Source organism: Leptosomus discolor, chromosome 1 (genome assembly GCF_034619465.1).
Source record: "Leptosomus discolor isolate bLepDis1 chromosome 1, bLepDis1.hap2, whole genome shotgun sequence".
Lineage (NCBI taxonomy): Eukaryota > Metazoa > Chordata > Aves > Leptosomiformes > Leptosomidae > Leptosomus > Leptosomus discolor.
In genome coordinates this window covers 133,653,385-133,677,798 of record NC_141391.1, presented here as the reverse complement: position 1 = coordinate 133,677,798, position 24,414 = coordinate 133,653,385, and the positions used below count along the sequence as shown (strand labels likewise).

General features: G+C 48.7%; 1 protein-coding gene across 1 annotated transcript; it reads right to left on the bottom strand.

Annotated features, from left to right (window-relative positions):
* Window positions 1-392: 392 nt before the first annotated feature.
* Window positions 393-3,738, bottom strand: LOC147416295 (trypsin I-P1-like). Its single transcript, XM_086460802.1, has 5 exons — window positions 3,699-3,738; window positions 3,051-3,219; window positions 2,201-2,454; window positions 1,278-1,414; window positions 393-542 (listed from the first exon to the last, which is right to left on the bottom strand). Exons 1-5 carry the CDS (start codon window positions 3,736-3,738, stop codon window positions 393-395), a joined length of 750 nt encoding a protein of 249 aa, XP_086316928.1.
* Between the last annotated feature and the right edge of the window lie 20,676 nt (window positions 3,739-24,414).

Here is a 24,414-nt window from a genome sequence, read left to right as displayed (position 1 = left end):
TGCTGCCTGCTGATTTCTGCAGTAAGAGTATGCTGCTTGTGTTACTCAGCACACTCTCTCAGCTGTTTCAGATGGTTTTGTAGCACCTGAGCATGGGCTGATAAGCAGAAAAGATGTTCTGCTCCAGAAATGGGTGAAAGACTCCTGAAGATGAGTCTGCAAAATGTTCCACAATCCTGCTAGTTGAGGTACTACAAATATTAACTATTTTCCCCAGAGTGACATTCCCTGCCTCTGTCCTCCATATCATAGCCTACGGAAGTACCCAGAGAAATGTTGCACAAAGAAGAGGTGCCTAAAACGCTTTATTTTTTGATAATTTTTGTACAACCAGTCCCAAAACAGAGGAAATTGACGAGGAGAAAAAGCAGCTCACATAGAACCCGAGTGTCTCATTTGGCAGATATAGTTTCTTCAATCCAGGAGACATAATTGCAAACCTTAGTGTAAACTCCAGGGTAGCCTTTCTGTGCGCATCCCCTACCCCAGGAAACAATGCCCTGGAGCTGCCCGTTGCAGACTACTGGACCTCCGGAATCCCCCTGTGCACATAAAGGATATCGATATTTAAGAAATGATATCAGTGAAAGTGACGAGCCAGAAATCACTGACATTTGAGGGAGCTCCACTGGGCTTTTTCTACACAGAAGTTCTACAAAGATCATTTCTGATTACTGTGCTACACCTGATGTGTACTGTGCCTTACTTTAGCTCTAAGGGCATCACAGCTAAGGATGAGTAAGCTGCCTATTTTTGACAGATGCAGTCCTTGGCAGACGCTTTGCATATGTGTGTCTTAAACATTTTTCTGTCAAATATTTCCACGGAGCTAGGCACATGTAAAACACAGAGCAATTGGCAGGTGTGTTCGTTTTCCAGATTGCCTGGATCTTGCCATACTGGCTATTTCATATTTGGTGAGTCCAAACCTAACATTTGCGTCCTAAGCTCTAAAGTCACCGTGAGTACTATTGACTCTCTGGTGCAGCACTGCTCCTTTTTCAGTAGCCTAAGGTGCAGGAGGCAGCATAGTCTGCTTGTGGAGGTTTATGGCAGAGGTATTTGCTGTCTCAAAAAAGGGACAATGACTAACTGAGTGGGAAAAAACTAGCCTCACTCAATGAGCATCTTTCACCCTAAGTCTCCACTGTTGTTCACAAAAACAACATTCAGACATGCCAGTGCATTGAGTATAGCCAGTTCTCCAATATAAAGGCCTCTTCTACTGGCAAAAGGCAGGACAGAAACACATGAGAAAGGAGAGGCAGATGTTTTACCTGGCAAGAGTCTTTCCCTCCCTCCATGAATCCTACACATATCATGTTCTTGGTAATTTGCCCAGGGTAGGCTTTGGTGCACTCGCTTGAGGAGAGTACAGGAGCCTTCAGGCACTGCAAGGTATCTGGATACAGTACTACAAGAAAATAGGGAGAGATGGTTGATAGATCTCTGTTCATTTCAGAGCCTAGAGAAGATCTTTTCTTAGCAGAAAAGTATCACTGGACATCCCGGTTTAGCAGTCGTCATTTTTTCCTCTGAACAGTAATCACGGCATGGAATCCTTTTGTTTAGATGGAACAGATTCTACCCATGGGTCCGCCATTCTACACTACAGCCATATTAATGTTTCTGATACCTAGAAAATCATCAACTGGCAAGCGTGGAGCCAAGAGCTACTCTTGTAGCACATATGATGGAGGAAACCTGAGTCTCAGGAAAACCGTCCTCTCCTCTTTAGTTGTCGTCAGTGGATTAGACACCAGTCACCATCCACACCTCTGACCATTGCTGTAAGAGAACGGAGCTCCCTTGTAGTAATTTTAGATCCACAGTCACAGGTTTTGACCTTGTTCTGAGAGAACTGACCACTCTATTGACATTAGTTAAGTTGCTAGTGCTTGGCACTGTGCAGCTGATAGCGCCAGGCCAGAAAATTTATGGCAGTCTGAACATGCTGGTGAATGGCACACGGATGACTTAAGTGATTCCATGTTCTTAACACAGAAGCAGAGAAAGAACCTTATAAAGGCTTGCCTTTAAAGCAGTTAAATGGTTCCTGTCCCACACAGAGTGATCACTCAAAAAGTGCCTGTCCCACAGCACTTCCCTGTGCTTTAGCCTGTGCTGTTTGGAGTTAATTGTGAGGTCTTAGAGTGGCTCCCACGTCCTCATGATGAGGACATTCCCACAGAGTACTCACTGCCGTTGCCGAGTGTGTTGCCCCAGCCAGAGATTAGACACGTGGTGCCCGTGGCCACACAACTGGTAGGCAGAGGAACTGTTTGGACAGCTTGGTTGAGCTGGGCTGGTTCAGCAAGCTTGATGAGCATAATGTCATTGTTCAGTGTTGCGGAGTTGTAGCCAGGGTAGCGGATGACTTTAGCTGAACTAATCAGCTGCTCTGTCAATTCTGTGACTGCCAGGTTATGCTTCCCAAGCTGCACTTGAATGCGACTGGAAAAGAGAAAGAACGGTGTATACTTTACTGCCACCGACAGGTTATGAGGAACCCCCCCATTACTGTATACACTCGCTTAAACATCGCTATTGTAGTAGCTGTTTTCATGCAGGTTATCTTCCCTGTCCTGCAATAAGTCCGGGGGATCCACACTGAGATCTTACCCCCTTCCAGTACAGGTGGTGAATTCCTGTAGGTTTATGTTGTTGAGCTGGGACAAACTGAATATGTAACAGTGCTTTACACAAACATTCTAGAAAAAGGCAAACTGCTATCACCATGACCTCATTCCTCTTCCTGTCCTCCAGTGACTAAGTTTTAGCAAGATTAATGTAATTTATAAGAACTCACAGGCCATAACTTGTTTCTAGATTATCACATTCTCATTTCAGAAAGTGCTCTGCATCACAGAAACATTTGCAGAAGTGGAAAACCCCTTATGTTGCCTCAGCCCGTCTTCCTGAGTGAGCCACCCATTCCCTGGTTGTCTCCTGTCAGCATGGAGTCATTTGCATATTTGGACCCCACAGCTCAGAATTCCTGCTAGAAGACAACTGAAAGAAAGAAGTAGGTTGCAGAAGAATCCACTCACGACTTGTAGCAGTGAGCCGCTGACAGGACCCACTGGCTGTTGATGAGGGAACCTCCACAAAAGTGAAACCCAGAATTCAGGGACACCTGATAGGGGACAGAGTTTGCTGCACAGGTGTAGCCGCCCACAATCTTGTCATCATCATCGTCAGCGTTGATGGGGAAGGCAACTGGGAGGTAAGAAGAGGCATATGTCAGCATCTGGCATAAGGAATCTTGTGCCCCTGTGACACACCTCACACCGAAAGACCTCACATGTAGGCTCTACTTCTATAAAAGCTCACAGCAACAGTGGTTGGCAAGCACTCACCCACAGTCCAAAAATTCACAGCAGCTTTAGGACCTCCTGGGCCAGAGGTGTTACCTTTATACCTCATAGTCCTTAAGAGAGAGACAGTGGGTTTTTTCAAAGCTATGGACACATTTCTGTATTCCTGGGTCATGAACCTCTAGAAAGGCATTCGTTCCCCATTTTGTGACATAAGCGATTATGAACAGACAGCAGTCAAGAGAAGTTGCAGTGCTCTGCCTTAACACTTTTGCAAGTATAAACTGGACTTCACTTTCCCGCAATAGACTACCTTGCAAATCTGCTCAGAAAATGAGCTTCCTTATAAATTACAAAAATCGAATTAAAAAATATACTCACCAGCCACACCAACAAAGGTGACAAACAGTATGTATTTCATGATCTTAACACAGCCTCAAGCCCAGACTGGTGGACTGGAAGTGTGAGCTGCTAGAAATACATTTTTCAAAATGGCCTTATCTCTCATCCAAGGTTTTCTCCAGACAAAAAGTACACAGTGGAAAATTTGAAGACCCAAATGTGGGCATTAACAGCCACTGGTAGAAACTACAAATAACAGATCAGTTAATCATAATCGTTTCCTAAGATAGAGAGCTATTTTAAATTATTTCAGAGGGCAGCCTTCAATTTAAAAATACTCTTGGGCTTTGGAAGATGTGTAGTTGTTCACCTGTTTCATTCTTATACGCAGCACCTCTTGAGGGCAGCCCTCAAACCCCTTTGAGATTCCTCTGTGCTGGTGGTGTCATTTTTTAAATGCATGTTTTTATCGGAAGCTGAATATTGCAGGTAATGGACTGTAAGATACTATGCATTTATTTGAAAAAGCAAAACCAAAACCTCTCAGTGCTAAGTTTGTTAAGCTTATTTTAGCAAATTCCTTTTCTTGAGTAATGGGCGTGTGTGCTTTTTTTATCGTATAGAACACAGTGTTTTCATAAATAAAATTATTCAAAAGTAATGTCAATAAGTGCATATGAAAAAACTATTCTGTGCCCTCCAGCACCTCCCAAGTTCAAAGTTCAAATGTGGAAATGTGCAGCACACCTCTTTGAAAGACTTCTCTTTCCTAATTTCTCTCACCTGTTGTATATGACAATATCAGCCTAAGTGCCAAACCATGCCTTTCATCTAGCTTTGGAATGTTCTATAGAGATTCATTTTTGCCACAGAAGAATTTCAGCATAACATCCTTGATGTTTATGGATGTAATGTATGTGAACAAAAATACCGTGAACACAAAAAATGAGATCTTCTGAAATCCTTCTCCGAAAGAGTGATAATTTCTGTCATGATGCTGAGTCTGCCACAGCATAATGTGTTTGATGAACAATCATTTTCCAAGCAGCTGCCAACTTCATCATGCTAGCTCCTGAAAGACACGGGATAACCTCAAGTGATTGTAAAGACAAGTCATGTTTCTTTGAGATGCTGAAGTGGCATGAGAGACCAAAGAATAATCTTTCTACACCATTTCTTGATCAATTTTTTGAGAGCCCTGGAGGGCTGCTACACAGAGTGGCACTATCCAGATGGAAATTTTCCTTCAAGTTAAAAGCCAGGGACCCCTCCAAGGAGCTGCATGAATTGTCTTGGGCTTTAAACCGGTATCAGTGCACAGTTTTCTTAGAAACGTGTTTTTTCCTGAGAAACAAATAAGGAGTAGAAGCTTCCTGTGGAAAAGGGAAAGAGCCGTAGCAGGACTAAGCACGGCAAAATTTACCAAAGCTATCTAACCAAGCAGAGCGAGAACAATTCCCAGTCTACGATAGTGTATAATTTGATCTCCCTGTGGATGTATAATTTCTTTGTCCAAAACATGCCATTGGCATAGAGGCAGGCTGTCATCAGGTGTTATAAAACAACATTTTTCCTGAGATACAGCTCTAATAACCTGTTAGGTAACACCTAGGCTATGAAGGACAGCTTTGTTTTCCTTCTTTTCACAGGGTTTAATATTTGGCTTAGTATCTGCCCAAATTTCAGGAAAATCCAGTAATTTGGCATCGGAGTTGGGAAGCTCGACCATACCTGCCTTTATCTTGGGACTTTTTTTGTTTTACTTAATCTACTCTGATCTTTAACTGATCAGTTATTCTCAACAGCAGGAAAGGCATCATACGGGGACGACTGGTAATCTCCTCGAAGAAAAAGGTCTCTCTGAGACTCTCTATGCTACTTGCTTAAGTCAACAAGAGAACACGACTGACCTCTTCCCAGGCTGCTGCCAGAGCTCATGGCGAAAGTCCTGGGTCATAGTTCCTGTGTTCCTAAGGCCTTGATGGTTCCAGAGGCTCCCATGAATCCCAGAACTCCAGGGTGCATGCCAGCAGGGCAGCTCATGGAGCAAACTGATCTCAAATGAAGGCAAATGGGGTGTTTGTGATGCACAACTCAGAGTACGTCCAGCAGATGCGCTGCTTCAGAATAGCCGTTCAGGCCTTTCAGTGAGAGCTGTGAAGGATGAACAGACTGCTTTGCATTCGGGGTGAAATTGGAACACCTCTTCCCACCCCTCCTTTCTTTCTTTAAGAACACACATCCCTACTTTCTTCTCAATGCTGCTGAATGTTCCACAGACCCATTGTAAGGTTTTTTGTCAGGGTCTTTCAACAAGTACACTCCAGAGGATATATCTCCAGCTGCAAACAAGTCTCTCATTTAATGCAGTGATGCTGCAGCAGAATGCTGGTGGCTCCAGGGGCACGGAAAGGAGGAGGATTGGTGACTGGAGGGCAGCTGTGTTGGTTATTATCAATGGAGAAGCAATGGCAGCTTGCATTTCTAGAAATCCGTGTTCCTAGTTCAAGTCTTTCAGTCAACTGTAATATGACTGGACTGAGATAATATACATTTGTCCAGGCTGATGCGAGATCGTGGGAAAGGGGAACCTGGCGAGACCGTGGGCTGACAGAGATAAACCTTCCCGGGAGCACAAAGCAGAGGAGTTTCTGAGGCTAGTCCTTGTATATCTCACAGAGCTTGGTGGTGGAAGGCACTATGGATTCTCTCTGCCCAAGTCTCTCCTGCCTGGGAGCAGCTGGTTGAGAGATGTCCCATCTGAGCTAGGAACATCAAGTGCCCAGTTGCTGGTGGCAAGGAGAGTGTCTGGGGAAGGGGGTTGCATCTTCTGCTCTTTGCATCTTCTGCTCTTTGTACCTATAATCGACAGTCAGAGACAGGCTCCTTGCTTATGGTGTTCCTGTGCAAGACAATCCTCTGGGGTGTGGGAAGAAAACATTAGAACTTCAGTATTATATGTATATAATTATCAATTACTAAATATACATATACTGTTGGTGTGTGCTCAAAAATATTTTACTGATGGGGGGGTGCGATCAAAAATGTTCGGAGACCACTGTTCTTGTTTCAACAAATACCATACATGTTCTTTCTTACATTCTGCTATAACATCAGCCTCCGACTCTGCAGAGCCTTCATGTTCTCTCTGATTTCTTCGCTACTAGGGCTGCCTTCCTCTCTCCTTGCCCCTGGCTTCCTCCAGCAAATTAGAAGTCTGCTGGCACTCTCAGGTGCATTTGCTGTTTTCCATTTCTCAACCTACACAAATGTGCACCGTGTGCTTTCCACCATGACACAGCTGTTGAAAACTGTTTCAAAGGTGCCATGGAAGTGAAGGTGGCAGTGTGAAGGCTGCACACGTTTCATTTGTGAAGTTCTTTGGCAGCTTTCCGCTCTCCTGTTCTTTTCCTCACTCAGGGCAGTAAAGACAAAGCCTCATGTTTCAAAGTAGCACAGAAAGAACTCAGGAGGCTATTTCAGGAGTTGCTGTGAAGACGTCTGAAATTTCAAACTGTTATAGCTCTTGCTAATTCCTCTGTAGCTCACTGGCTGTTGCTACACTTTAAGAGAACGGGTTCAGACCTGGTGCTGTGAAACTCAATCCTCTTTCTCTCAGTTGCTTTTCCTGGGGATGCTGATGATGACAAGATCGTGGGAGGCTACAATTGCCCAGAGCATTCAGTTCCCTACCAGTGTCCTTGAATGTTGGGTATCGCTTCTGTGGCAGTTCACTCCTCAACAACCAGTGGGTCCTGGTCAGCTGCTCAGGGCTAGAAATGTATGGATTCTAGTCAAATCTTGCGAAGCCACCAGATTCGGAATATGGTGCCTAGCAAAAGAAGAGAATCCAAGGTGGCAATGTATCTGAAACCGAAGTAGAAACATTACCCTCTGTCTCCCTGTGTTACGTGATCTTTCCAATATTCCTGCACTCTTGGCATCCTTTTCTGTGCATCCTAACCTGATTTTCTGTGTTCATTTGCATGTCCATGAGACTTGCTTTTGTTTTGCGCTTTTTCATCCCTCCAGATCTTTTCTATGGATCTTTCTTGTCCTGAATTTAGGGCATACCTCTGCAGAGAGAGGACAGATCAAAGATCATGCTCCTCTACAACAGGAAACGTAATTTTCCTTCCCTAAGCATCGTTCCAGGTGTCCAAAGTGATCCGTCTACGCTCGCACCATTGACACAGTTGCTAGATGGGGGTCCACTGGACAAGATACCCAACTAGCAAGGCTCTTCAGACTCTGTCTTTCATGAAATCTTAAAGCTCCTAGAACTCTGTGACACATACACCTTTGATTACGGCAACACTCCCTTACTGTGTTCCAAGTGTCTCTCACGTGGCATCAAGTTGTTCTACCCAATGGTTAACTGCTGCTCTTCTCTGCTGGTCATTTTGCAGCCATATACAAGTGAGGATGGGAGAGTACAGCACTGATGTGAAGGAAGACAGTGAACTAGTCAAGAGTGACGCATTAATCATCCACCAACCTAAATACAATTCAAGAAGCCTTGATAATGACATTATGTGGATCAAGCTGGCAACCACCATGGACTACACTGCTGACATTCAACCCACAGCTCTGCCCGGCTCCCGTGCCGAGGAGGGTCCCGAGTGCCTTTTTCAATGTGAAGGAACACACTGAGCAGTGGCTGTGAGTATCAGTGTATGTTGCGTGTACCTGGTCACATTTCTCCTGCTCTACTGCCAGGTTCATGAGATCCATGTACATTTCACTCCTGCTCTGCAGCCTTTCCATGTTCTGCCTGTGAGTTCCCCAAACTGTCCTTTGAGTGCCGGTGTTCCTCAATCAACAATGCCCTTTGCATTTGCTCATGCAGGTCAGAAGGGTTGTCCTGCTTTGCTGGATGACTCTTGCATATAGGTCTACAGGTCTTTCTGTTCACTGAGAGTGCTGAATCCCAAGATGAAACCTAATTTTTGCTGCTGTCTCAGCAGCCAATTTCCCGATGTTCTCCAGTGACCGAGAGCTCTCTGTGTGTATGTGTATAACAGTGTGTTTTCACAACAGACGAGGTGTGTACAGGGAGCGTGTTCAACGCGGTTTGTGGGTGTACACATGGAATGAGTGTGTGTGAAACTGTGTGAGTACACAGGAGTGTGTCTGCATGCCATGGTGTGTAATCAACAACGTGCATGTACAGTGATGTGTATATGTGTATGTCCATTTGTCCATGTCCCATCCACCCCCAAACATGATTTCCCTGAAACTCTTTTCTCGCTGGCCTGCTATATCAGGGAGTGATTTGCAACAGGTCCAGGGCCTGGGATTGAGCTTCATTTATCTGGAAACCAGGAGCCCCAGAGACCTCAGGTAACTGGCAGTGGAAGGATAGGTGCAGAGACTCAGTGTCACTGGAAATAGCCTTACTAGGGGCAGCGTGGAGGAGAACCTGCCTAGCTCTAGATGGCCACAAAGGATGCCCAAGGGAGACAGGATGGTCTCATTTCTGGCACTCTCTGGGGCACGATGCACACTCTTCAGGCAGAGGGGGTCCGAGGGAACTGAGTGCCTGAATGCTGAGGCCCTCTTTCCTTCTATGGGGAGATTCCAGGGCTTCATGGAATAGAAGTGAAGGAATGGGGGAGGAGCCCAGATGCCCAAGCTGTACTGCAGGATTAAAGACCCACGTGTGAGGAATGGAAGGTTTTGCTTTTCTTTATGGAGGGTGAGGCGTAGGGCCTGGTCAGGGGTGCTCCAGCACATACTGTAGCTGTGGGGAGAAGGAGATACTGTCTAGCACGCAAGTGAAGTGTGTAACATCACAGTCTCCACCTGTTGATCCAGCGTCTCCTGCTTAGCACCTGTGTGCAGTTTTCCTCGTACCTTTCACTGAACTTTCCTCAGAGAAATACTGAGCTGGGTGACACCCCAGTAGCTTTCTCCTCCCTGGCATCATGAGGCGGAAGTACCACCAGGGATCCTAGCACATTTCCACTTGTTTCTCCTTCCTTGTTGCCAGGTAGAGCTCCAGGCACAAGGTACGAGAGTTCCTATGAGGAGGGAAAGGTGGTGCCAGCAGGGCTCAGCATGGTAAAGTTCTCTGTCATTTGTTGCCCAGGTTCCTTTCACCCTTGCCACTCTATCAGCTGTTCATCCCTGCGCACATCGGGTTCCCCAGGTAGCCTATGCTGAGTGGAGTGTGCCCCATTCAGGAGGCCATGTGGCTGTCCTTCTGAGCAGAACCACCTGAGGGCGCGGTGGAGAGCATGCCAATGGTCTGACTCCGGCGAGGCTGTGCGCAGATCAGCAGGGATGTGTCACTCACAGAGCATGACTGAATAAAATTGCACTGTACAGCTGCTTTCAAGACCCTAGTGGTCTCACTGGCTGCATCCCAGCAGCATCCCCCACTCCCCCTCTGTAGGACAAGCTCACTCCTGTTAGAGAAGGAAACCACCTTGGACAGGTTGATTCACAGGGTAGAGGGGGCAATGACACAGACAGTGTTAGTCCTTGAGCACTCCTTGAATTTGCCAGGCAAAGAATGCTCCTGAAGCAGAGCTGCCAGAAGCCCTTGCCCCAGAGACGGCACCAGGCTGAGACACGCAGGGCTCCCCAGCTAGGCCCCAGGTCCCAGGGGGAAATTGACTCTGGAGGAACTTGGCCTGTCAGCAAGGAAGGTGGAGGGAGAGGCCACCCTGGCCCAAATCCTCAGCACCTCTTCTCCTTCATGCCTCACCCTTTGGGCCACACTTGATTCTCCCTTCCTATGCTAGTGCATTGACTGTTCCTGGGCTCTTCACAGGCATTCACCTCCCTCTCCTATCCCTCTTACCAGCTCTGCCCGGCCAGGGCAGGCGGGAGCTCTGTGTGCACGCACACACACATGCATGCACACATACACATGTGTGTGCACACACCATGCGCGCACACACACACACCCCCCTACAGTGACCCCTCATACACCTCCCATCCCCATCACAGTGATCACTGCACCAGCCTGGAGCACTTCCAATACTGAAACACATGTGTGACCAGACTGGCTGGAGAGGGCAAAGGGACAGTGTGGGGCAGCTGAGACCCCTATCCCACTCTTTCCTTTGTGATATTCAGGAACATTCCCAACTCTGCTGCAAAGAGTAAGAGAAACTAACTGCAGTGCGATTCACAGTTCTTTGCAGGAGAGCAGCTGGAAGCTGCAGGGACTATTTTGCTCTTCAGAGAAAGGGATGGGGGAAGAGCTCCACTGCAAAGCCCATGAGAGCCCTCAGCAGGCAGAATGCTTGGGCTGTTGTGATGTCTTTCTTGGTCCTGCCTCTCACTGACGTTAATTGATGTGCTCACAGTACTGCACAGAGAAAAGGAGCCCTCAAACAGCCAGCAGTAAAAGAACAAAGAAACAAACCAGGAAAAAAAAAAAAAAACACCAACAAAAGAACAACAAAAAAGCAGCCATGGCTACAGGACAGAGGAAAAATCCAAGGGATCTATGTGTGTCCTCCATGCCTCATTCCTCTGTCTCTCAGGGACTTCAGAAGGAAAAGGGGAACTCGGTACATTCCTCTGCCTTGCACACACTCAGACTGCCGTGCAACCTCAGCCTAGTTCTCTCCATCAGCCCCCTTCTCTCCCTGCCCTGCACACTGACACCCTCCCCCCCCCCAATCTCTGCGAGCTTTATACTTTCCTGTGGTTGTGTTCATCATTCCTCATTGTTCTCAGTCAGCCAATCCTTTCTTACATGTCCTGCCCAACCCCAGTAAGTCTCACCCTCTCTCGGTTCTTCCTCTTGACTTATCTCTGGGCAGCTACAAAAACCGGTCCCTGAAAGACCAGGGGCTTTTCCCCCATGATTCCCTGCTGGTTCTTTGTGGCCATGCTGGCCCCTATAGGTAAGTGAACACAGCTTACTCCTGAGCACCTATGTCAATTGCAGTGCTGCTGTCCCAGCTGCGTACCCAGTTTCTGGCAGTGCTGCATTCCCCAAGGCTTCCTGTGCTGAGGACGCACTGTGGATGAGGTGGGCAGGAATCCCTGAACCTCCTGCAATGGCTGTCTACTTTTTCTTTTGTGCACAACCACCAAATGGTTCCTTTTTTGGACACAAACTGCTCAGGAATGTTTCTTGCCTATCAGAGAGAGATTATAAACTCACCTGCTGATCTGAAGAGCTGTCCCATCCTTTCCGCTGCTCTCTAGCCTGTCCTGTTCCTTCTCACCCTCTTCTCTACCAACCCACACTGCCTAGTTTACGTTTTTCCTTTTTTTTTTCCCTCCTCTTCAACACTCTTCCTTTTCCCTTCCAGTGTTGGCTCTGGAACAGTCCCCAGACACAGCGACACAAGAAGGCCAGTCTGTGAATCTGAGCTGTTCCAAGAAGCAATCCTCTAACACAGCTATGTACTGGTACAAGCTGCCTTTGGGGAAGGACTCCAGGCTGATCCTAGTGGCTTCTGCATTCGAAGGTGGTGGAGCAAATGTTGAGAAGGATTTCCGAAGCCATTTCAAGAGCAGTGAGATACAAGGAGACAGGATGACCCTCTTGATAGAGCATGCCTTTCTCAACGACTCTGGCATGTATTACTGTGCTGAGAGTGGAACACAGTGGCTAGGCTGCTGAAGGAGCTAAGCGCAAACCTCCCCCTGAACAAAAGGCACCTGCTTTCCTCCTTGTTCTGCACAAGGCAGGATGATCCCTTTCCACTTGTCACCTCCTCTGCTTCCTAGCCTTCCCTTACTTCTCTTAGACTCTGTGAGTTTGTCTGCTTTCTCTCCTTGCCATCTCTCCTCCTTGTCTCCCTCTTGGTTTAACTCTCATTTACATCAGATTCACGTCCGTCAGCCCTTCTTCCCCTCTCTGCCTTCCTTTCTCTCCCCACCACCTTCTTTCTGTCTCTCTTCAATCTGCACTCCACAGGCTTCCTCTCATTTGACTCCAGCCGACCCTGCTTGCCACTCTCGGTGTCAAACAGAAAGGATGTTCATGTGAGAAGTTCATGGTTAGATAAAGGCAAGGCCAGGCAGGTGGTGTGATAGCCAGTGCCAAGCAGGAGCTGCCCACACGCTCCTCCGTTACAAGGACCTGTCTGAGGTTGTCCTGTGGCCAAGGGATATGTGCAGCACAGTACAGGCCCAAAGGCCGCATGGTACGTGCAGCACAGCACAGCACAGCACAGTCCTGCCCCTACTCAGGTTAACTGCGGATCACTAACTCCTCCACGTACAGTGGTCTCTGTGTCAGGATCAGTACCTTCCACCCCTTGATCCACGTACAATTCAACTTTCCCGAAGATATTATATAAAGTACAGTTATGTTAGCAAGCTGTGCAGCTAACAGAGTTTCCTGACAGCTTAGAGCGTTACGCCTGTTATAAGACACACCAGTGGGCAGCACAGGCTGGCATGGGGCACTCAACGGGTTCCGACGCTGAGCTTCTCCTGCTAACATACAGGCTTCTCAAGCCCTAAGCACAAGGCCCAACAGAGCAGGCATGGCCTATTTGAGATCACTAACTCCTTGAACACCGTGTGTTCTGCACGGCTCCCAGTACACTGCCCTGCCACCTGCATGCCCCAGGGAACCCCACGGAAAATGGAGACCCTTTCCATGGACACATCAAGCACAACCTCCTCTCAGATGGAGTGCTGTGGGTGTGTGGGGGGTGGGGGGTTTCTTCCTGCTGCCTGCGCAATTTAGCCCACCCTTGGTTCTTTTCTCCCTTTTCTTTTGAAGAATCCAAGGTTGTTCCTGAATCTCCTGTAGGCTGTTTGTGGAAATGAACGCAATGGGGCACACTTGGACCTGTAACAGAGGGTCTGGGAGCTGGAGGCATTGCTGCACCCATCTGCTAAAAGGACACAAGGGAACATCTTCACTGCAAAGCCCATGGCAGCCTTGAGCATCCGAATCACTTGCTCTCTTGTATGGGCCAACCTTCCACTGCTGTGCATTGCTGGGCCCACAGCATGGCACAGATGTTCAGAGGCTCTCTCAGGCCTTTGACACACACAGTATGCACCAGTGTACACAAACTGTGAGCCTCACTTCCTGCCTGCAGTGGTTTCCCACAGCCTTGGGTTGGTGAACAAGGCTGTGCCCCGCGTAGAGAAGAAGACAGGGTTTTCTCCAGCTCTGTCCATCCTCGTCCTGCTGCTCCTTTGCAGAATGCTACAAAAAGGAGATTATCAGCTCTTCTCTGACATGGAGAAGGTAAGTCTGTACCAGCATATCCCACCACGAACACCCTTCTCCTCAGAAATCGCTCCCTGGGGCACTCTCCCAAGACACAGTCCCAGTGCAGAGCCAAAGGCAGCCTTTTCTCTCCTTGAGATCTCCCTTTGGAGGAAGAGAAGAATGGTTACAGAACTCCTCTCTGTCATGCTACAACAGCTATCAGGATGACAGGTCAGCAGCCTTTCCCATACCTGGGCAACATCACAAGCAGCACCGGGATAAGCAGAAAATATTCCACATTGCAGCTTGCAGTGTTGGGAGTCTCTGAGTGTGAGGGTGTCTAGAGAGGAGACTCAGCTGAGGGGCACAGACACAAACATGCATTCCTGAGCGCTCTTCCTCTACGCTTCATTTGGTGCCTCTTTGTGCATCCCTGTGCTTGTGCCCACACTCAGGCTGCCGCACAGCCCCATCATGCTGCTGTAATGACGCTTATCTCCCGCCTACATATACACACACACATAGTCACACACAGCAGGAAGTCAGTGGAGAAGGGTACATGCACCTCATGTCTGAACGCAGGTGTCGCTCCCCAGTGTTCCCAGCCAGCCAACTGCCTTCTCACGGTTCGAGCTCCTTCTCACCACCCTGCCCACCCGGAAGGAGACGTGTCTCTTCCTCTCTTAGCCTTTCCTCTTCGCACATATCTGTGCCACTGCTACCATTAAGGCAGGTTGCTGGAAGGAGGTGGCCTTTCTCCATGGTTCTGCACTGGCTCCTTTTGTCCATTGCGGCCCCTGTGGGTAAGTGAACTTTCCTTCCGCTTGAACAGCCGCAGTGGAGCCGGTGCTGCTGTCTCAGCTGTGTGCCCAGTTGCTGTCAGTGTCCCATTCCCCAAGGCTTCCAGGGGGAAGAAGGGCAATGAACAAAGTGAGCTTTTCCTCAGCATCTTAACACGAAAAGCTCTACAGATCTACAAATTTTTTCCTGTCCCATTTTAATGCTTCAATTGAGAGTACTGAGTCATTATTTTTCATAACAGATACGCTGTTGTATTTGAAGCTGCTTTGTGCTTTTTTTCTCTTATGCATCTCTCTTAGAAAAACAGGACATTGTCCCATAGCTTGCTGACATCCTTATGCCACCTTACGCCACGTCATACGTCAACAATGTGTTTCCGTGTCCCCCTCAACGTGTTTTACTCCTCACATCTCTTCCCTTCTCTTTCCAGGCCAGGCCCTTCAGCAATCACCAGACACAGTTGTCCGAGTGGGAGACTCTGTGACTCTGAACTGTTCCCAAGAGGTGAAGCCATTCTCAACCATGTACTGGTACAAGCTGCCCATGGGGAAGTATGCCACTCTGCAGTTGGTTGTATACTCAGTGGAAGGTGGTATGGCAGAGATTGAGAAGGAATTCAGAAACCACTTCCAGTCCAAGGGGACTAAGGGAAACCACTTATCTATGGAGATAGATCATGCCCTGCTCAATGACTCAGGCACATATTTCTGTGCTGAGCAAGACCCACAGTGACTCAAAAGCTGGAGCAGCATAGCACAAACCTTTCCATGCAAACAGGGATCTGCCCCCCAGCCACACACAGTATTTGACAATACCCCATATTCTCCTCTTGCCCTCCAGCTCTGTCTATTTAAGGAAAGTAGTTGTATTGTCTGTCTGTCCTCTGCCTGGTCTCTAATTTCTTCCCTGTTCTTTCCCACCTCTGAATCACCTTCTGAGTCTTCTTCTCCTTGTACTCACTGCTTGCCTCATTTATCTTCCATCCCATAGAGTGCCTCTCACGTTCCTCCTCTAATCTTTCTCTCTAACCCCTCCTGCTTTCTTCTCTGTCCTCTCTCACACCTGTCCCTCTCCTATCTCCTACATCCTCTTCCATTTCTTCTCCCTTTCAGTCTGTTACACAGGGGTAAGCAGGATGTGGAATAGTTCGCACAGCCAAGGCCAACCTGCAGTTGAATCTTGCAGGGATCTCAGAACTGAGCACTCCCGTACTCATGTGTCTACGACCTTCAAGGGTCTCCTGGGATTGCTCATGCTGTGGTTTCTGAGAGTACAGGTGCCTTGCTGGTAACCCGAGGCTCAGAACGCTGCTGTGCATGAGGGGCTCCAAGTTCTGGAGTGCCAGCAGGACCATGCCAGCAGGACCATGCCACTGAGTCCTCCTGTGTGCATGCTGGTCCCTTAGCCCCACCAATCTCTAGAAAATGGGCATGCTGCTGTGTGCCAGGGACCCTGAGTCTCTAACCTGTGACCTGAACTCACTGATGTATGCGATGTAGCCCAGGTCTCGATCACATCCGGAGATGGAGGATGGTCCTGTAGGTGAGGAGCCCCAAGCTGCAAGATGCTCTGTGGCAGTAACCCACCATACCTTTGGCTCTGTTTAGCCAGAATGGAGCTGTCAGGGCCAGGAGGGGGGTCATTTCCTGCCCCCTCCTGCTCCACACTGGGGAGGCCACAGCTGTGGACTGGGACCACCTTGTGTCCCCAGGACAAGGGAGGTGTCCATCAGGGGTCTTGGAGATGATGAGCACTGTAACACAGGGCAGGTGGGGAGACATTGAGGGTTCTGGGTTTGTGAGGCCAGAAGAAAAGAAGGCAGGCAAGCATTAGTTGCAGCCTCTCATTCCCCGGAGGGAGCTGTGGACAGGCTGGAAACAGACTCTTCTTGGAGTTGCCCAGGAAAAGACTGAAAGGTGATGGGCACAAGCTGGGACAGGGTAATCCTGCTGAGGCAGAGGGACAAATCCTTTGCCAGAGGAGTGAGGCAGCCCTGGGACAGGGTCTGGTACTCGAAGGAGTGGTTTGCATCTGGGGAAACTTTCCGAACTGCTCTGGTCCAGGCCCTGAGAGACCTGCTCCAATTCCAGAACCAACCCTTACGTGAGTAGAGGGCAGACTGGAAACCCTTAGATACCACTGCCACAAATACCTCTGTGAGCCTTTGGTGCACTACAGCTTTCAAGAAGAATGGGGGAATGTTTGGATGAGAGAGTCTTTGTGTTACTCTCACAGACTGCTGGTTCTCCATTAAAGTCCTGAGAGAGACAAATGTGTGTTAATCCTCTCTGGTTACGGGAAGAAGGGGAGAGAAAGTTCCTGTTTATGGAAGGAAGATGCCCTCTGTCCCTTTTCGCTATGCAGGCCATTTCACGGTTCTGGTGTTACAGGTGAACACCTGAAACTAGCTCTGGGGTTCTTTAAAAAAACCCTGTGATTTCAAAAAGATTCTAGTGGGGATTCCAGTCTAGATCATGGCCCCAGAATCTGTTCAATATGAGTGTCCTCCAACCTTGACTTACATCCAGTGCTCCTTACTCCATCACACAGAAGAGCTTGGCTCCCTTTCAGCCATTGGTGCTGCACTCCACTCTACGTAGACCTCTCTGCACCAGACCAACCCAGCCTGGCTGTCCCCGCCCCCGCTTCCCTTTGTCCCTTTGTTGGGACGGGATGGGTGCCTTCTCTACGCCCCTTGGTGCATGAGGCGGAACCAACTCACACGCCACTTACATCCTGGCCATTCAAAGTATTGTTGACCACGATCTGGCTGTCAAACCTGCCTTTGCCCTAGGAAGACAAATAGATGCCACGCTTTGTCCAGTTAGAAGCAAGGGCCACTCTGTAGCCCTGCCTGAGGCCAATGTTCAGCCACGAGCCCAAACTTCTGCCCACACAGGTCCAGCCTGGGAACTGACTGCTCTGCACTCAGGTCACCAGGTTATGGGGCGCAGAGAACTTCCCCAGAGAAGGAGAGGTCATAATCCACTTGGGGATTTATCCCATAATCCCCCTGGGAAGTAATTCCATAATTCTTTGGGGATTAATCCTATTATCCCAATGAAAATAACTCTGTAATGCCGTGGATGACTAATACCATTACCTTCCTGAGGTAAGTCCCATAAACTTTGTGAGGATTAATCCTGTAATCTCTTGTAACCTCTTCAGAAAAAACCTGAAAGCGCATTTGGGATTATTCCCAAACTACACATGGGTATTAAGCAAGTAATTGCAATGTGATTAAACCCATAACTGGAATTCTATTTATCTCATAATCCCAGGGGAAATGATCCCGTAATCCCTACCAAGAAAGAAGCCAGAAATATTCCTGAGACAGAGACCATCCAAATTTTCCCCTGAGGAAGAATCACGGCTGCAAATGGGGTGGTTCAGGATGTCTAAACCTTTTTGGGCAATTCTGCATAGCAGATATAAGGGGTTAATTTTTCTGCCCACAGCTCCAGTGGCAGCACAAGACTACATCTCAGGGAACCCAGGTATCCAGACTCCCAGCCCTAAAGCCCCAACCAGATGGAAAACTTGTTGCCTTGGATCTCATCTAAGAGGTTCCCAGTGGTCTTAGGAGAGAGCTAGCCAAGAGCGCTGAAGCACCCCGGGGTTTTGAAGCAGAACAGGTACCCTTGCCCCTTCCCACCAACCTCTCCCCACACCCAAACCCCTAGAACACAGGCTTCCTATTAAACTTTCTTGGATATTTCTGGGATCTGGATACACCACTGTGTCTCAAGCCCCCCCCACCGCGGCTCAAGTCCTCAGCTTTGGGCCCAGCCCTGCCCTGAGAGGAGGAGAGAGTGAGGTCCTCAGGAAGACCTCCATCTCCACCACCCTGGTCCTGCCCTCCCCTGCCAGGTTCATTACTCATTGCACATTCCCTAGAGACAGTCTCGCCCCAGCCAGCGCCACCACTGCCCTGTGTATGTTTTCACCTGGGCTTGGTAGAGAGGCCCTAGCCCCACTACGTGACCCTATCCAAAGGAAGGGTCAAGTTTGTTTGCTACTCAGCACGAAGAGAATGTGAAATCTGAATTCACAGAACACAGAAACTCTGAAGAGGAACACAGGGAGCAAAGCAGGTCTCCAACCACGACCCCCCACCCCCAACCAAAGGAGAGGAGAGGTGCCACAGCTGCATGCTAGCTGCCCACGGTCACCTTTCTAATTCCACCATTGTTCTGAAAGTTTTCAGACTCCCCCCGTGGAAGCTCTTGCCATGCAATGGAAAGGGTGATGGGGAGGAGAGGGGGTGTGCTTCATGCTTCCGTAGGGCATAGAGGTTGTTGACCTTTCCTCAGACCCACCCTCTGAATGATATGAACCAGATCACACAGAGTCAGTCCCCAGGGATACATGGAGTCAGGACTCAGCCATCCCTAGGATTTGGTGCACCTGTACTGAGCGAGACAGCTCCTTGGATCCCCTCTTTGTGGATGGACTCCAGGGGTAAGCAGTAATGCCAGACACCCTCTGAGGTGCAGTTCTCAGACACTCGGTGGGTAAACTCCCAACTAGCACAGAAGCTGCTGTTATGGGGCAGGTTGTTAGCTCTGCTCTCCCAAGTGACTTTCTGGGAGCCCAAGATGCCTGACTTGAGCCCTAGGCTCCTAGGCCACTGAGGAGGCTCCTAAATAACTTTGGGCTCAGTGACATACCATGAAGAGGAGCGCAGGGGTCACCAGCCCTCCCTGTGACCAAGAGTAGGCATATCAGCAAAAGAAACAAACCAGGCAGGTTCTCCACCCCTAGGAACATGGAACTTGGGGCAGTGAGGCCTCCTTCTGTGGAGGACACAACATCCCAGTCAGTCTCCAGGCAAGGAACAACTCTTCCACATGGCAGATCCAAAGTCTCTGCTTCAATGCCTTGCCTCCTTCTGACCTGCTCACCAAACACCACCCTCTCCCCTCTTCCATCCCTCCCTGCTCCCCTCCCTTCCCTTATATAATGCCATGGATTGTCTGTCCTCCCAGCAGAGACAAAATGGAGACCAGTGACACAAGTTCTTTCCTCCAGCTCACATATTTGCTTTCAGCCATCTACAGAACTACAGGCAAGTATGAGCATCAAAACCCACAGTAACAGGTCCCGTACATTGGCCCAGATGGTGCTTTGCATGCAGGAGGTGTTTCCATGCAAGCTGGGAAGTCTCTCAGTGCACGCATCTTTCTCCAGCATGTCTTTCACCTATGAGAATCCAGAAGTGACAGAGCTTTTGACTAGCTCCTTTCAAGTTCCTCCTCGTCCTTGCACCCATGAACAGAACCATAGAGCACTATGCTTGCAAAACTGCATATCGCAGTGCCTCCAGAGCTCTGAGCCAGATTGTTAAATGTGAGTCTGAAAGGAATGAGAAAGCTTCTAGGGAAAAGGGAGGCATAAGCCCAAGGACAGAGTCATCTGGGAAGGATGCAGGTGAATGGATGTGGCTGTGTCTTGATATAACAAGGCTTCACGGACATGCCGACCATATCAAGCTACACAGGTCTTTCCAACAGCACACTGCTTTTTATGTTCTGTACCATCAAGAGCACTGGATGTTTTGAAGTGGATGCGATCCATGTGAGGGAAAGAATGTCTCCTGTTCTGCCACAAATAACCCACATGGAGGAGTTGGCTAGATCTAACCTTGTTCTGTGTCCTTGAAGGGCAATTCCTGCCCAGCTTCTTCCCACTACCTTCAGCCCCAAATAATCATTTTCACAGGGAGTTTTTCTTGGCATGGTCACTGGATCTCCACTCCCAAACTAAGGCCAGGGGCGGTTTTTTTCTCCCTTCAGATCTCTGTTTGCAGGAGAAAGGAGCATTTGTGCCACTCCCCTCTGTCAAGCTACAATGCACACCAGGACCATTATGTCAGCAGCCTGCTCTGACAGCATTGGTCTGAGCAGAGACAATTCCACCCTATGGTTTGTGTGGTCAGGGCCTGTGAAGTTTCAGGGAGTCTGGAATGGAGTGTCAGATGTGGGACAGAGAAGCAAAACCCATGCTCTGTGTCTCTGTCTTCTTTGCGTAACACCTCTTTTCTGGAGATCTTAGCTCATGTGGAAGGAAGAAAGAAAAACTCCACAGCATCCCCCTGCCCTGCCTCGAACTCAGGCTCCCGTCCAGCCCCATCGCACTCCTGTGATTGCACGCACACACATACGCACACATAAAGCCAGCTGTGCAGGGTTCACACCACCCACTACTGCGTGTGAGTGTTATCTCCCACTGATCCCAGCCAGCCAACCACTTTCTGACCTTTCAGGTGCTCTCACACTGCCCTGCCCATCGTCAATGTCACGCATCTCTGCCTTCCTCAGAGTTTCCTCCTCACAGTCTCTGTGCCTGTGCTGCCACCATGGGCAGGTTTCCATCACTGACTGTTATTTTCTTCCGATTTCCTCCACGTTTGAAATGTTTCTAACACATTCACGTTTTCTGCCACCTTTTTCTGCTGGTCATTCATAGACAGATGAGAAACTTGCTTATAGCTTTTAAACCCATCCCAAACCATCCTATCCCTTATCCCTTCTAGATTTTGTGAATTTTTGCCACCCCCTTCCTCCTCAAAAAATTTCACATCCTGCCTAGCCTCCTGCTGCTTCCCTTCCCCTCCCCGTCTCCCCCCCCCGACTCCGCCGCCCGACAGAGTAGGCCCTTCAACAGTCATCAGAGAGCGAGGAGCTGTGACTCTCAGCTGTTTCCAGATAGGAACCACATGCCCCTACATGCCATGGTGTAAGCAGTCTCAAAGAAAGGATACCATGCTGCAGCTGGTAGTGTTTTCAGTGGAAAGGGAAAAGGCAGAGCTTGAGGATGGATTTCAGAATCACTTCAAGAGCTCTGGGAGTATAGACTGCTATCACGTGGCCTTTTCAATAGATTTTACCTCAGTGAATGACCCTGGCACATCCTATTGTGCTAAGATATGCATTGATTTAAATGCTCAGGAAGCTGAGCACAAAGCTCTATACAGAAAGCGATCTGACGGCTGGCGAGACTCTGCCTCTGCTCTCTTTTGGCATGGTCAGGCGGCCATTGCCCACAGAGTTGAGGCTGGGGGTCCCTGCAGAATCAGTTTGGGAGGGTATGGGTTCAACTAGAGTTTTCCTCACACCATCACAAGATGCAGCCTTTTTTTTTTTTTTTTTTTTTTTTTTTTTCTCTAGAGAGCAGAGTAGGGAGTGATGAGACAGGGTTATTCCCAAAGGTGAATGAGAGCCTGATTGTCAGGGATCTGCATCAGGTATTATCTCTGTGAAGAAGCTAGGACCTGCAGATTTCCCAAGGCCAGCTGCACCTCCTGGAACCATTGGAAAAGCTGAGGATGTTCTGTGGTGGGAAAGAACCCACCGATGTGCATGAGGCCGTAAAACAGAGCTGGTGCTGGAGGGAAAGATGGTCTATGCAGCCCCAAACCACCTCTTGTACTTGGTGCGAAGGACATGTCAGAGTTCAGCGTGCTGACCGTGACGCAAATGTCGTTTCATTGTCAGCACTGACACCTTGCAGGCTTCAGGGAATCCGGTCCTTCACCCAGTTCAAGGCAGGGAAGGGTGCAGAAAGAGATCCATGCCTGTTAATTGTATGAGGGTGGAGGAACCCAGCTTCTTCCAGCACCTCACCTGCTCACTGGAGGAAAGAAAACAGGTTCACGCACTCTTGTGTCTCTATGCGTCTCAGCAGTGACACACAGACAATTTCTGTGCTGCCTATGTTTGTGCTGCTATTGCCAATACATCATACGTACATCATAACGCTTTCTCTGTTTCCTTTTTTTTTGTTGGGCACCACATGATTGAGGAAACTGTTAGCAATCTTTGAGAGGAAGGTAACTGTTCCCGCTTTTCTGGAGACAGACAGGAAGAAAACTTCAACATTACACACATAAGAGTCTCAGGAGAGACCAGAATATTCCGTTCAGCTAGGGGTGTCTTTCTGCATATCGTGCAGCTATGTAATAGCCTGTGCATGAAGTCCTTCCCAGTAACACAGGCTGCAGTCATCCAAGCACAAAGCCAGCTGGCCCCAAGAATGAGGTGTCTCGTGAGTCTATTATATCAAAGCTATTTTGTCAGGGTAAAGTCTCCCAGCTACAGACATATGTCCACAGAATAAATAGATCTGTGTGGGATCTCAGACTCTACTGTGTCACTGCTGAGTCGCAGATCCTCCCCTCCACCCTTCCCCAAGAGACATGTTGACTTGTACACAAACCAGCATAATTTGTTGCCCAGTTCTATCCTTAACGCTTCTTCCGAGTATTGAGCCTCTTTAGAGAAGCTGGACTGACGGAGAGTTTTAGCTCTGCCTGGCCTTTGGAGCCTTTTAGTTAAGTGCTGCTGCCACTTGGTTACTTTTCCTCCTGTCCTGCCAGGTTGGTGCAAGGTTTTTATGCCTTCGTACATGCACTCAAATACATTGCACTTGATCATTAGTGATGCTCCAGCCATGTAAGAGAGGAGGTCCCATGAAGATATTCCAGCAATTTGAAAATCAAGAATGACCTATCATCTGGAAAGTGGAATTTCTTCTTTAGACACTGGAGACCTTGACACATTGGGGGGGATAGTAACAGAGGACTGGGACTGTTTCCGGACTTCTCAACATCCCTGTCTGTCATATTTGAGAATGCATTCTGCCTGATAATAGAAGTATTTCTCCCTCCCCCCCCGCCCCCCCATTTTCATCTCATCATATTTTCAATGCATTCTCTCCTCTGTCCTCCAAGTTTTTGCTTCTCCTTTCCCCTAACATACCAAGCAAAGATATCAACCACCCTCCGCTTACAGCGGTTAGCGAGGGAACCAGGATCAGGGAGTCACAGGTCACGGAGCTGTGACTTTCAGCTGCTCCTAGATAAGAACTCTGTCTCCTGGTGAACGCAGAATGAAGGAAAGCATGCCAGGTTACAGCTCAGGGCTTTTTCTGGAAAAGGGCAGATGCTGAGAAGGAATTCAGCAAGTGCTTCCAGAGCAATTGGACACGAAGCTACGGTCTGGTCCTGTTCATATGTTGCGCCTATCTCAATGCACGCACCTATTACTCTCCTAGGAGGTATGTGGTGACCCAGACAGAGTTCCACGCAAGCTTGCAGCTGTGCAGGTCAAAGGCTGCAGGGGGTGCTTTGGCCTGTCACTTGTACCAGAGGGTGGTGGAGACAACACTTGTGATCGATGAGATCAGGTGAATGATCTGTTCAGCCTGGTAGCAGAGCTGAAGGAGGAGGTAGAGAGGCTGAGGAGCATCAGGGAGTGTGAGAGGGAGATAACTACTTTTGAAGGGGGGAGGGGTTATAAACCAGGCCTGTTATGAATAAGCCCATGGGAAGCATGGCAGGGCCCGTAGGATGGTGTGCTAGCAAGGACACCTAGCTCTGCCTTCTCAGTGGAGACAAGGGATAAACATATAATCAGGAATGAAGAGGCAAGGGCTGTTGTTGATGTTTTAAAAGTCACGGAAAAACCTGAGAAGGGTCTGGTAGGAAATGGGGCCCACACCCACAAAAAGGTGTTGGGATCATTAGCTCATCTGAAGTGCCTCTATACTGTATGAGCAACAGCATACAGGGGGAGCTTGAAGCCATGATGCAACAGGAAAACTGTGACGTAGTGGCTATCACAGAAACGTGGTGGGATGTCTCAACTGGAGTGCCACAATCGGTGGCTACAGGCTCTTCAGGAGGGAGAGACAGGGAAGGAGAGGTGGTGGGGTGGCCCTGTGTGTTAGGGACTGTTACGAATGCTCAGAATTTAAGTACAGTGACAATGGGGTTGAGAGTGTTTGGATTAGGTGAAGTTGCAAGGC

Excerpts from the sequence above, each read along its gene's own strand:
- LOC147416295 (XM_086460802.1), bottom strand. The coding sequence starts at position 3,738 with ATGAAATACATACTGTTTGTCACCTTTGTTGGTGTGGCTG. Across the intron at positions 3,220-3,698 it reads CACCTTTGTTGGTGTGGCTG|TTGCCTTCCCCATCAACGCT; the intron begins GTGAGTATATTT and ends CTTACCTCCCAG. Across the intron at positions 2,455-3,050 it reads GCGGCTCACTGCTACAAGTC|TCGCATTCAAGTGCAGCTTG; the intron begins GTGAGTGGATTC and ends TCTCTTTTCCAG.